This window comes from Manacus vitellinus, unplaced genomic scaffold (genome assembly GCF_001715985.3).
Source record: "Manacus vitellinus isolate BGI_N305 unplaced genomic scaffold, ASM171598v3 scaffold_38_pilon, whole genome shotgun sequence".
Lineage (NCBI taxonomy): Eukaryota > Metazoa > Chordata > Aves > Passeriformes > Pipridae > Manacus > Manacus vitellinus.
This window is the reverse complement of record NW_021940526.1, coordinates 508,177-521,527: the sequence shown is the minus strand read 5'-3', so window position 1 is coordinate 521,527 and position 13,351 is coordinate 508,177. Positions and strand designations below refer to the sequence as shown.

Sequence of the window (13,351 nt, the reverse complement as noted above, 5' to 3'; positions counted from 1 at the left end):
GTCAGCAAATGCAAGAGAGACCACACTGAAGTGATGTGCTGGAGTTTTGGGTTTTGGGGTTTTTTTAATGTTTTTTTTCCCCTTGGTATTTCCTGAATACAAAATACGCCACAACTTGGTTTCCAGTCCCTTTATGGTATAGCCCTTTCTCTAAGAGAAAACTGGTTTGCCTCTTGTACATAAGAATACTCTTTCTTCCTGCTATCCATCCTTTTTGCTCTGTGTCGAAGGGTTACTTGACCACACAACTGGTTTAACCTTTGCATTTCTGCTTGGCAGGGACAACTCCTGGTTGGCACATTGCTTTTTGTCTGGCCTCTTGTGTCACCAGACCAGTGAGCCAGGTCTACTTTATCCCCTCCAGAACACATCCCATTGAGGCCAGAGTGCACTGGAGACCTTTCTAGGGTTAACCTGCCAGGCAAGCAATTCTGCCACTTCCCCACTGTACACAGACTGGCTACAATTCCCTGCTTTTTCCTACTTATCTCTCTGGAACATCACCCATATATAAACAGGTACCTTCGCCATATAATTCCCCTGCAATACGGGCACTAAGACATGCTAAGAAGAACTTACATCTCCTCCCATAAATAAATATATGCAGTTCTGTTGTGAGTCCCCTCAAAGTCAGGATGCTGTGACTAACCTCTACACACCATCATCTCTGTATTCACCAATAAATGAGCATCTTCTCAGGATGCACAAGCTCTCACAGCTCTGCTGTCTCTATTTTTGGGTAATTCTCTTTGAACTTTTAAGATTTTTTGTCAGGTCTCTTCCTCAGACAGGCATAATTGTTTCTCCAAAGAACACCTCAACTCTGAAAAGGGACAAAAAACACAAAAGAAGAAATTCACCTCTGAACCACCCTGCAACCTCCCTCTGATGATGCAAAATGACCAAATAGGATTAGACACCAGAGATTTCTCAGTGTCTTTGAATGGTGTCCACCTGCCCATTAAACAATCACCTGTAATTATCAAAAACATTTGAGAGTTCTCATATCCAAGTTCCTCCTTTAAACCAGCAAGATTAAGTCTGACCTAGACTTAACCTGCATTTTTGGAGCTATGGTGAGATGTGGAAGCCAGGGTTTATTGTGTCATTTTAAGTCCATTTAGTCTGTCTCCTGCTACTGAGAAAAATCAAATTAACTTCATCCAAAAAAGTTACCTTGCATTACAGGAGTGTTTTTCTTTTCCTTAAAGCAAATTCTAGGCTACTCAGAATAATAGCATAACAAAATAGAGCCATAAACAATGGTCAATATAATATTTGACAAATTACTTCATTGTTTTTTTCCATTATAAGCACTACAATAGCATTTAAATACAGAGTAACTATAAAAATGAGCCATAGGATGTAACAGAATTCATGCAAACCTTGCACATTTCTATAAAATTATGCAGTTTGGGGATTTTCATCTCTTTTATAAAACTCAGAAACTAATATAGCCAAGGCATCTTTCTACATATAAATTGCTACCTGCATAGCTCCAGGATTATCAACCAAGGAAAGAGACACATAAACTGGCCCAAATGGCAAAGAAAATATTTTAAGTTTCCTATTCAGGCTGTAGAAAGGCAGAATAAGATGGTGCAGAACCAGCATAGACCAATTAAAAGACAGAATTAACAGGGTTAGCTCCCCAAGATTGCTTAAACAAAGCTTTGTATGTACTTAATTTTTTAAATAGAATGACAGAAAATTCTACCCCAGTACAGCGACATTTTATACCTGCACACATGCCCAAAAATTCAAAACCCAAAGTAATGTTTAAAGATCCATTTCCAGGCCAGTGGCAAGGTCCTTGTCCCTTGATAACAAGGGGAAAAGGGTATGGTTGTGTTTTAACAGATCGTGGACCGAGATGGATCCCCTCACGTTTTATACGACCATCTGTTGCATCGTCCTCCTGACCACCGGAACGCCTGTGAGAATGCCACCTCCTGCTCCAGTCCCACCCAAATGGCTCACCTCCAGCAGAAAAAACGTTTGGACTACCTTAGCAAAAGCCACGGGAACTGACACCCTGTGCCTGTCAGTTGCTACCCCGACAAACCCATTTCAGACCTGTCTGGTAGGAATTCCACTCTCCAGCGGAGAATGGAATGCTTTTCTGAGAAAGCATCACCCCCCGTGTGCACCCCCAGAAACTCATAACATGCCAATAGATGATTGTTTCGAAAAATACAGCACAGACCACGGCCAGCGCAAAGGGCCATATCAAAATTATTTTACAAATTTAACTGTAGAGCCTCAGGAATTAGATATCATGGGTAGCTTAACTGCCCCCCTGTGCTTCTATTTTTACCCTGAAAATCCACACTCACATGATCCAGTGAATTTGGATGTGTCTCCCACAAGTGCATACTACAATGAAAGTTTTTGGTGTAAGCACCACCTTAATGCGGTGAACATCAAATCAAAACCTTTTCCAATCGGACTTCCTGATGATTTATTTCTAATTTGTGGAGAAAGAGTGTGGAAAGGCATTCCTAGCAAGGCTGAAGGAGGACCATGTACCTTGGGTAAACTTGCTCTGTTTAATCCAGTAAAAACCCCCTTGCCTTCTAAGAGCCCTTCACTCAGTAAATGCCTTAAACGCTCCTTTAACAAGCAAGATTTTAATACACATGGGTTTAAGGCAGACTGTGATTCTGAAATCATATTTTGGAACCACGCACAGAGATTTTCTGGAAGTTTTTTAATTCCAGGCATAGGAGCTGGTCACACGTTAGGTGCGCTTGACAAGATGGGATGCTGGCTAGCAAAAGAAGCTAATGCCACCAGCTCTGCCCTGGAAGACTTGCTTACAGATGTTAGCTACCTTACAAAATAGAGCAGCCATAGACTTTCTTTTACTAGCTCATGGTCATGGCTGCAAAGATTTTGAAGGGTTGTGGTGCATGAATTTGAGTGACCACTCAGAATCTATTCACAAAAGTATTGATAAGTTAAAAACTTTAGCGAATCAACTAAAAGAAAATAATGAAAGCAAAATTAGTAGTTTATTTGATTGGATAGATGCCTTTAATATTGGTGCAGGGTTTAAGAAAATACTTATTATAGCATTTTTCGGAAATTTTGTGTTTCTTTGTATTTTATTATGTACTCCTTGTTTACTCTCTTGTATTCGGTGGATGATCAATCAAAGTTTTTCTTGAGCTTTTCTTTTTCAGTTAGAAAATAAAAAAGCTGGAGATGAAGGGGACAAAAACCAGTTCTCAGCAAAAGGAAACTCGATAAATCTGAATCACAAACCTTGGAAAACAAGGGCTGACAAGAACCTCATGATCTGAAGGAGCTGGACCCTTCTCACAAGACCTGTTAAAGTTCTACCTTATGGATTAAGCCTGGCTCCAGCAGAAATCAGAAAGGACTCTTGAGATGATTGTATCAAACCGTGTCTAAACCCCTTTAATCCCTTTCCCCCTATGTAATCTTGGTTGAGGGAAATATTTAACCCATTGGGCAACGGTAGTAAAAACTTGTGTAATTCCCTAATTAACATAGCTCATCCACTTCATTAACATGTCCAACCTCAGACACCTTTAAAATAGTGTTCTCGTGTTCAATAAACTATTCCAGTTTCCCCATACTGGGATCGTGTCTAGCTTTTATTTTTCAGACCACCACTGAATTACCTCAGAGGTAAACCAGTCAAAACCAAATAAAAATAATTAAATATGAGTTGTAGATGTGTTTGGAAAAAAAATATGAAAAAATTTTAACATAGCATGTCCTTGCAATCTTGATTTTGCTCTCTTGTTCATCTATCCCTTGCCCCAAGACAGAACTCTCTTGTGGAAAAATATCCATATCGCATGGCAGATCATGGTCTAAGACAAGGGTATGTGCTGACCTAGAGAGTCTATGGACAAGTTTAACACATACTCTGTACACTTTTAGGTCATGATTTTGCCAACTAAACATTATTTTTTTCATGCAGTCTCAGGTTATGGTGCTTGGATAGTTCTTTAAAGAAATGATAACAACTGCTGGGTTTGCAAGGTCGTGCCTTCAAAGCTCAACACATTAATCAATCTTCATCAAGGTGTGACTCAAACTCCACTTCTCAAAAAGAAGGTAAAAAAAGTGATTTTCTGGAGTTCTCTTCAGGGTTTATTTTCCTTTCAAAAATGATTTGAGATTTGATTAATTATCTTCCTGCTGGGATTTCCGGCAAGGTCAAGGCAGTCCCTGCAACAGCACAAGTGGGCCATGTATCAACCACTACCTTTGCTGTGGCTGCCTTGCCCCATGGCGGCTAGGGGGCCACTTTGACTGAAGCTGAGAAGTCACAATATCATTTGACTTAAGCAACAGAAACACTTCAGAGGAGAGGATTCACCACAGCAGTTTTAACAGCTCTTCCCAAAAATGATTTGCTTGTCGCACATGAGCTCATCTCAGTGACATCTGGCAGCATTTATGAAACATCCCCGTCTCGTGTGGCTGACTGACGCCATAAATTTCAGTCACCCTTGCCTTTGACAAATGCTAATAATGAAAACTCATCAAGGAGCAGCAATAATTTCTACTGCTGACTAGATGGATGCCTTTCTGACTACTCAAAATTAATGGCACATCTCAGGGTCTTAAAGAACAGCTGTCACAGAGAAATACACCTGCAAACAAACATGCAGCACGCCTCTAAGTGTGATTCGTTATGAGATATAAAGTGGTCATTCTCACAACAACTGGACTGATTACAAGAAGTTAGGCAGCCTTCTGCGTCATTTAAAATGATAAAACCAGAGAAAAGGCAGTGCAAGTACACAAATGGGAAGCTTAAAAAGAACTGCTTAGTTCCCCCTCCAACAGTAATTTATAGTCACATAGGTTATATATAAATTTTCACTTATGTCTAGTCTTACAGACTTTAGAATTAGCTGCTTTATCACAGAATTAAAAACTATCTGTGAGTTTTATACAAATCTGGTATTTTCTTTCCACTAATACTGTTGTCAGTAGGTAAAGCTTAAAATGACAGATAACTAATTAAATGTAATAAACTTCAAAGATGTATTTTCAGGAGCTTGCTTGGCAAAAGATTTTGAATGTTTAGGGCAGAAAAAGCAACTATGGAGACAGAAATATCACTGTTACTATCAGTTCCAGGAGCAATACCCTGCTCTTGAGGTCTTGAGTACTGCTCTTGAGGTCCCAGAGTCAGGGTGGTGGGTGAGAATAGGTATTTTTTTCAATAAAATCCAATTTTTCCATAAAATGTCTTGATTGAGCACTTGAAGATAAATGCTTCTAAAGCAAGACCTATGTATATACCACATACATAGGGAAAGCTCGAAGACACACTCCAAGAAAATTCCATGGTATTGAAGTCAACCTCATTACTTAGGGCAGGGGAGAGAACAGGGATGTGTTTAACTGTTGCAAGTATTAGGGTTTGGATTACACGTCAGTAATTTCACAATTTCCATCTATCAGATGCCTTCTAGAAGGCTATAATGTTTGTCCCCAACAAGCACTACTTCACTGAGTCTGTGTACAAGTGATGCTGCTCCACCTACATAAGTTTCAGTAACCTAGGAAAGCAGGGGAAAGCTAAAAGACCATATTAATTTTTTATTACTTTTTTACAGCATCTTTACAATGAGTTATAGCACATAAGAGCCTTCAGGTACAATCAAAATGGAAATTATGCTACTCTACCTGTGTAAATAAAACCCTGCAAAATAGTAATTTGCAATTACTTTTCAATACTGGTACTAACAAAAAACTGAACTTAAAAGTAAAGGTATCCCTATTTATTCCCCAATTTAAAAATAAAAATAAATTCAGAGTTAGATTTGAACGTACAGTGAGTAATTTAAGGATTCAAAAAACTGCTAAAGCTCTGCTGCAATTTTTCCCATAAAGGATATAACAAGACTAGGACATGCAGTGTTCAGAAGCAGATTGAAAGAAATTCAAAGAATTTCATGGAAAACACAGAGTGTACACTCAAACAGCCTCAGAGAACCTGCACTGCTGACAGCATTGCACAACACAAATCTTTAAAGTATCATTAATACCCAGCAGTACCTAGAGTTAAATAGGAGAGAAAATATAATAAATTCAATAGATAAGAAATTGTCCAAACAAAACTCTGTACCTTAAATTCATTTTATTATTCACAGCATTTTAACCATTTATAGACAATCATGAATTAATTGAATATTTTAACACAATGTCCCATGAGAAGTGTGCTTTTTCATCTCACTCTCACTCACACCAGCATTCCCATATTGAATTTTGTTTTTCAGACATGGTCAGAGAGCTTGCCCTCCAAAACTATTATTCCTGGCTTTGGCTCTGAAATATGTCCTACAGTAAACTAGACAACATCCTCTGCTTTCAGTCTTCTCTTGACATCTTCAATTCTATACCTGCAGCTCAATATTTTTGCTGACAGCCACTGCTTCTTTATGTTTATTTTCATATTAAACCATGAGAGATTGTATTTTATTGATTTTTGTCATGCAGGGATGTCTAATAAATTTTGTGGCTTGAGCTTTCTTGCTTTAGGCTCTTTAGAGGGATAGACAATTCTCTCTTGTAAAATGGAGCCTTCTGTATGTTGTGTGTTGCAGAGAGAGATGGTAGAAGACCTTCTCACATTTTTTTTTAATATATTTACACTGCAGCAGTCAAGAAAACATCCTGAGAGCCTTATAAGAAGATCCCATTGTAAATACAAAACTGCTTTTAGAAACTTATTTAGAAACTATACTATCAGCTGCATAGGCCTAAGAAATGTGTTTTCTTCCTTTCTTCTAAAGTCAAGTTATTTCTCATTAAGAAACCCAATACTATTTTCACCATATTGTGTCTGAAATACCATTAGCTGGAACATGATACACTAATATTTATAAAAGACCCTTAGACAAAAAGTATCTCTTGTAGATTGTAACAATGCTAACCATAGGGTTAGAATCAAAGAATGTGTTGGGTTGGAAGGGACTTAAAAGATCATACTGTTCCAACTCCCTGCCAGAGGTACATTCAAATATGCAGTTGTGTCAGTAATAACACCTAAACGCATAAGGAAAAAACACAACAGGCAGCACAGCTGGAGCCAGACAGGTTTTTCAACATCTAAGGTATTTGTTCAAAATTAACCCGGGCATTTTCACAAAAACTAGAGTGAGAGCTGGGTCACCATATCTGAAACCAAAGGATTCTACCTGTCAAGTCTACTTAATCTAGCAGCATATTCCTGACCAATACAGTAAGAACAAGCTGTTCTTCACAAAACCCTTGGAAGACAGCGAGTGCCAATAACAGCTAATGATTAATGGAACATGTGTCAAAGTCCTCTGAAGGAAGGCAATCATTAAAAAAAGAAACAGTAAACGCTCCAATCCTCCCCTCTGGTTTTCACTAAGCAGGAAGAAAACAGAGATACAGAGTTGCAGCCCAAGGCATTCCCCAAGATGACAGACAGTCAGGAGGAGCTAAGCAATGACTGAGCATACCTAAACCTCCAGCTATTTTGTCTAGGAATTGTTCTTCTCAGAGGTATTTTCCTCTCTCACAGATAGAGGTTATCCATCTGAAACTGTTTTACTGATAAAACAACATGAATATTTTGATATCATGCAAATTCACTAGATAATTGAGCACAGCCTTGAAAATCAGATTATCCAATAATCAAAGCAATTATTCTGTCAAATGGTTTGTAAATAATGAGAAGGAGGGCTCACCCCTCTCCAAATGCTTCTTTTTTTTCAATTTCTATGTCACTAATACACAAGACTTTTGCACAGCACAAGCAATGAAACCTGGCATTTGATGGTTAACCTGCCTGCTGGTTAATCTTGTCTCATTCTAAATCTATCAGAAGACCTATAAAGCTACTGGTATTCTCCCAGAGAACCATTTGGAAACTCACAGGTTTAATTAGCTGCTCAGGACAGACCAAAAGAGACCAGGTCCCATCAACAACCAAAATCCAGGGGGGAGGAAAGGAAAGGAGAGATAGAGAGAAGTATTTCTGCCAAATCGCCTGTACCAAGTCAAGAAAACTTTGCTGCACAAATCTAGCACCCAAAGCAACAACAATCACAAATTAATCCCAAAGCCAGGATTTCCCAAGGCTCTTACACATTCAGATTCAGTTTTGCGACAAGAAATTCACACACTGAATTTATTTCCCTACTAGAAATAGATTTGGAACTGCATATTGTGCTGGAAGCAAACATGCTGGGGGAGTTTCCTGTGTCTCAGATGCTCCAGTCCCGGTTAGCAACTACAAATTCAGAGGGAGCACATGGAATACACACATTTTCCTATTATTAAACTTGCACTGAACTACGTGACGTGGTTAGCAGTGATGTTTTCCACTTTACTTCTGGGAACAAATTCTCCTCTTCAGCTGTAGACTGAACAAAATCCTAGAATTCCTTTTAAAAATTTCAGCAGTCTCATGCTGCAGAAAGAAAGGCCAGATGAAGTATTTAAGCATCTACCACTTAAATCCCATCTGTGGCAAACTAGAGCGGATATGGAAGTTCTACATATATAAACCTGCAGGCTTTAGGAATGCTCTGAACATAATATAATTAGGAACAGGAGCTGGAAACGTGTATGTGACAAAATATGCTTCCTGTGTATGCACTTCCTGGCTGTTATAGGTGACAAGAATATGAACGTTAAAATTAACTATACCATAATTACTGTAATTTGTACTGAATAAAGCTGAAGGCTATAATCACATGCTTGTATAATGGTATTACAAGGTTTATGCACAGAGAGGTGTTCTCAAACTTAGTATATTTTTCTTTCAATATGTATGGAAAGATACATTACCTAGCTAGCAAAGTCCCAGGCTAGAAAGTAAAAATTAAGATTAGTTTAGGATTTGTATTTCAAAAACTATTTTCTAAACACTTTTCTATATACTTATAAGTCTGCCAGAGGTACTTTAATACATATCATGGCATTCGCTATTTACAAGCACATCAATGTTGCAAATAATTTTCATTTTCATTTGTGCCCTAATATACAGTTTCCAGGGGAAAAAAAAAAGACTTTCAGACTGTTTATACGCTCTTGGTGTTTGTCCTATGGCTGGCATATTAAACTTGACTTCTACTATGTTTTTCCACTGTATAAAAACAGGAGCACCAGACGTATGGACCATTTAACAAGGACACTGAAATCCTTCTCTGGCAGTCACCCAAAAGAAGAGTATGGAGGCAAAAGGAAAGGACAGCGAGATCAGTCAGTGGTGGTTCCACGAATAGTTCTTGCCTTTTCATCATTACAGATGAATTACTTCTAAACAATGAGTAGTAATAAAAAAGAGTCTAGAAAAAAAAACTTAAGAAAGGATTAAAAAATTGGTGTCTTCTCTATTGTAATAGCAAACATACACATTATGTGTTGGGTGGTTGTGGGCAGTATGGATAGACGAAACAGGAATTGGCTTCACTGAGATACCAAACATTTCTTGTCTTTTTTTACTGAGATGAAAAAATACTTCAAATAAAAAATGAACAGACTACTTTTGAGTTTTGAAAAATCTGAAATATTTCAAAATATCATTGAAATATTTCAAAATATTTCAGAATATTTTTAAAATAAACTTGCAAGAAATGTTTTGATTTCAATATATTTTCAAAAACATTCATTTACTATTTCTGAAAAACCTGAGAGATATTTTCTGCTCTTTTAGTTTCATGCAATTCTTACAGGCGTGCAAAGCAAAGAGCAGCCTGTTAACTCCTCCAGCTGACAAAAGCCTCGAGTTCATTTCAACAGAATGATCCTCTGTCAAACAGAGAGAACCCTGATAGGCAGAGGATATTCTCTTCAGAAATGAAAATATGTATATATATAAATATATATATATATATATATATATGGTCTTTTCTCCATAACACCACACAAAAAAAAAAAAGAAAACTGGACAGCATTTTTTTCCTAATAGTTATAAAATACAGTATCTACTGTCTAATAGTTAATGTACTTGAAGAACCCTGTCACCCAAGCAACAGCCTCTAATCCTGCCCACTGAGAGTCACGATATTCGTGTGTTCCTGCAACACATCCTGTACTCTCTTTTCCCTGGTGGAAATACTAGGTGGGGACAGAGGCAGATCACAAGGTAACTTCAGCTTGACTGCTCAGGCTTTCCACAGACATTCCTGCTGTTTCAGATATGGATATTATGCATGCATTCAGTTATGTAAGATGACAAAAACCAGACCAGCGGAAGTAGAAGTTGGCTTGGTTACAACCCAAAATTCTTTGAAAATTATAAACAGTCCTTTTGTGCCTTAGACTGTGAAAGACACAAACATCTACCTTCATACAGACCTTCATACCTTAAATACAGATACACAAATTATTATGTTCTGTTAAATAAGCTAGAAGTCAATAGCTTTGGCACTCCTGCAGAATTCTACACACATATGTTCTTATCTCCATGAATTAATCTATAACTGCCTTTTAGCTTCTCCTTGGCAGTTCTCCAGGGATTTTCTAATATTTTAAGTCACGTAATAAAAATGCCTCAACAGTAGGTGCTTTCCTTAACACCATGTAGAGATTTTTAAGCACATGGAAAGAGATTTCAAGAAGACTGACAGGAAACTCCATAAGCAGAGCCTACAGTGAAAGCCCCACAACACCTGGCTTAGACACCCAGATACAAGTGGGAATTAAGGGCTCCCACATGAAGGAGGAACTTCATAAACCTTGGATTTTGGTAGGGAAAGACAAATAGAAACTGTTACTCTGCTCTTCTTTGAAAGAAGAAAGAGACAAGAAAGTGTTAGGAAAGTGAGTTTTCCCTCACATCAGGATGAGGACCAGGAAGGGAAGGTTTTCTGCAGAAACCAATTCTGGTAGTATTTCAAAACCATTAAGAAAAACCATAAGAAAAGAGGGAAGAATGAGGGAAAAATAGGAGAATTTTAGTGCGGAAGTTCTTACTTCTCTATTATAAAAAGCCCATTTTCTCCCATTTCTAAGTGAAAACAAACAAAAAGTATATTCATTAGAGAGACAACTGCAACTGAAAGCCAAGTATTTTCTTAATTAAAATTCCAAAAATACTAGAATGATCATTAATAATCTAGCAGTGCAAGAAAGCTGAAGCTGGGCAAATGACAATTGTGCAGACCTACAAAAACCCAAGGCACTGTTAAATGCTTGATACTTATCTGCTACTGGTACAATCTCACCCTTCTGCAGCTTTTACAGTCTTTAAAAATTTGCATATGACACATTTTAGTTAGATATGCAGTTGTCAGAAGCCACTTAATTACATTAGAAGAAATGCACAGGTATATAATATATATGGGTTGTTGTATGACTGGAAGATAGTTTCTGCTTTTGAAAGAGATACTTTTTTTTAAAACTTCCTAATAAATCAGTTTGCCAATACATCCCTTTGGGAATTCAGTGGCAGCAACATGAAATGCAAGATCAGCAAATTATTAAAATACTGATGTAGTAACTCAGAGCTGAGCAACTAATGAGCTGTAAAGTTCACTTCTAAAAGCAGGACACTCATACATTAAACACATCCACAGTATTTTCGCTGTTCATTATAAATATTAATTTAGAGTGGGAAGGTGAACTGTGCAAAATAAAACTCAACTCTGATGGCTTCTGATAACATCCTTTTATGGACTAAGTTTCTTTGGAATAATATACAGTAAGTAAAGACAGAACTCTGCCAAGTTGGGTATTAAAATACATTTCAGCATCATGATGTATCCCAAATTAGGTCAATGACAGATGAGCAGAAGTGGACAGATGAGTTTCAACTTACAAAACAAACTGAACTCCTACTTACATGGCAAAACTAATCCAAAATTACCATAAATTAAGGCTATTTTAAATAAAGATAAAAATATGGAAAGCCATTGATCATTCACATATGTAACATTGATAATGAAATTCCTTCAAAGAAAATAAATGCCAGACCTTTACTGCAGGACACAATATTATAAGTTTCATCCATCACAACATGCTCTTCCCCTCTGATAAACAAGGACAGAGTAGTTTGTAGAAATGCTGATGAGGAGAAAAAAACACACTGTATATTATCTAGTCTTCTTCTGTCCACAAACCTTCCATTCCCTCGTGGTGCCCTATGTCTCAAAGCAGGAATGAACACAACACAATAGTCTGTATCATGTAAAAAGAGAAGACATCAGCAGTGCTGCAAGGGTCTCCAGAACAGGTACTTAAGTGACAGTACCTGTCTAAAAGCAGTAGCTGACATGATCAGATGCTTATCTTGCTTTTCCTGACTTTTAATATGCTTGGTACTGAGCAAAGATAAGACACTTGAACCTCTCTGATAATTTATGGAAGGTTGCTGTGAAGTGGAGGCTCAGTCAAGGCTGGAAAAAGATATTATTGGCAAACTTGTAAGACTTGGTATTTGCCCTGACTTACAGAAATTGTTGAGAAGGAAACAGATAGCTCAATAAAACATACTATAATGTGCTTTCTACATGGAAATTAGACACTGACTCACTGGCATAAGTAAACCAATAATTCCTTTAACCTCAGGAAGTTTACCTAAGACACAGACTCATGGCAACATACAAGTGTCAATAAGGAACAAACTGGTACATTAAACTAGTGAATGTACTGACCTTGCAAGCAAAAAAGACAAACAGAGAGAAAAGGTTAAAAAAAAAGGGCAGCAAAAGAAAATTGCCTCTATAAGATAATTGCTCTCTATAAAGTGAGTGGTAGAGAGAACGGAATATATAGATAAAATCCATAGGAAAAATATTAACTATGAACTATTAGTGACAACAAAACCAACTTCAGTTGGGAAGACTATAAGATGAAGAAGACTATATACCTGTGCTTTAGGCTGAGATTATTTTCTCAGTTGTAAACTCTTGGATGAAGGACTTCATTTTGACCTAATAATACCACTCATGTTCTCATGGTTCTTCAAAACAAACAAATAAACACTAAAAAAAACCCCAAACACTCCCTCCTGTAACACCAAAAAACCCCAAATTGTCCTGTCAATCACAAATGCTTGGTTCAAAAAGGTGACATTTATATACTGCAGAACACAGGACATTTTAATAGTTGCTTTAAGAACATCAGATTCCTCCTGAATCCAATTACTACACACAAGAAAGAAGTTTATCTCCCTCTGACACAACTGTAAAAGCCAAATTCAATTGTTCCTCAATGTATTGTCAGGACTGATAACAGACTCTGAAGAAGACCACTCAAACACACTTTCCTAAATGGGGAAAATCAGTCTGCAGAGGGATTCAGATGGCCTTTTTCCATGTCAACTGGATGACTGCCTGGCTGTTTTTTCAGGAGTTAGATGCAATTAGGATATTTCCAT

At 37.5% G+C, this 13,351-nt stretch overlaps 1 protein-coding gene across 6 annotated transcripts in view; it reads right to left on the bottom strand.

The window, feature by feature from the left end:
• KIF16B (kinesin family member 16B) overlaps positions 1-13,351 on the bottom strand; it is a 131,890-nt gene that overhangs the window by 23,589 nt on the left and 94,950 nt on the right. The window contains exon 26 of one of the 6 annotated variants that reach the window (XM_029961658.1): positions 724-823. The exons of the other annotated variants lie outside the window; for them this stretch is intronic. Within the exon in view, the coding sequence (XP_029817518.1) occupies positions 818-823 (6 nt within the window). The 3' untranslated portion in view covers positions 724-817. Of the gene's footprint in view, positions 1-723; positions 824-13,351 lie in introns of those variants that run through there. 6 annotated transcript variants of the gene reach the window in all.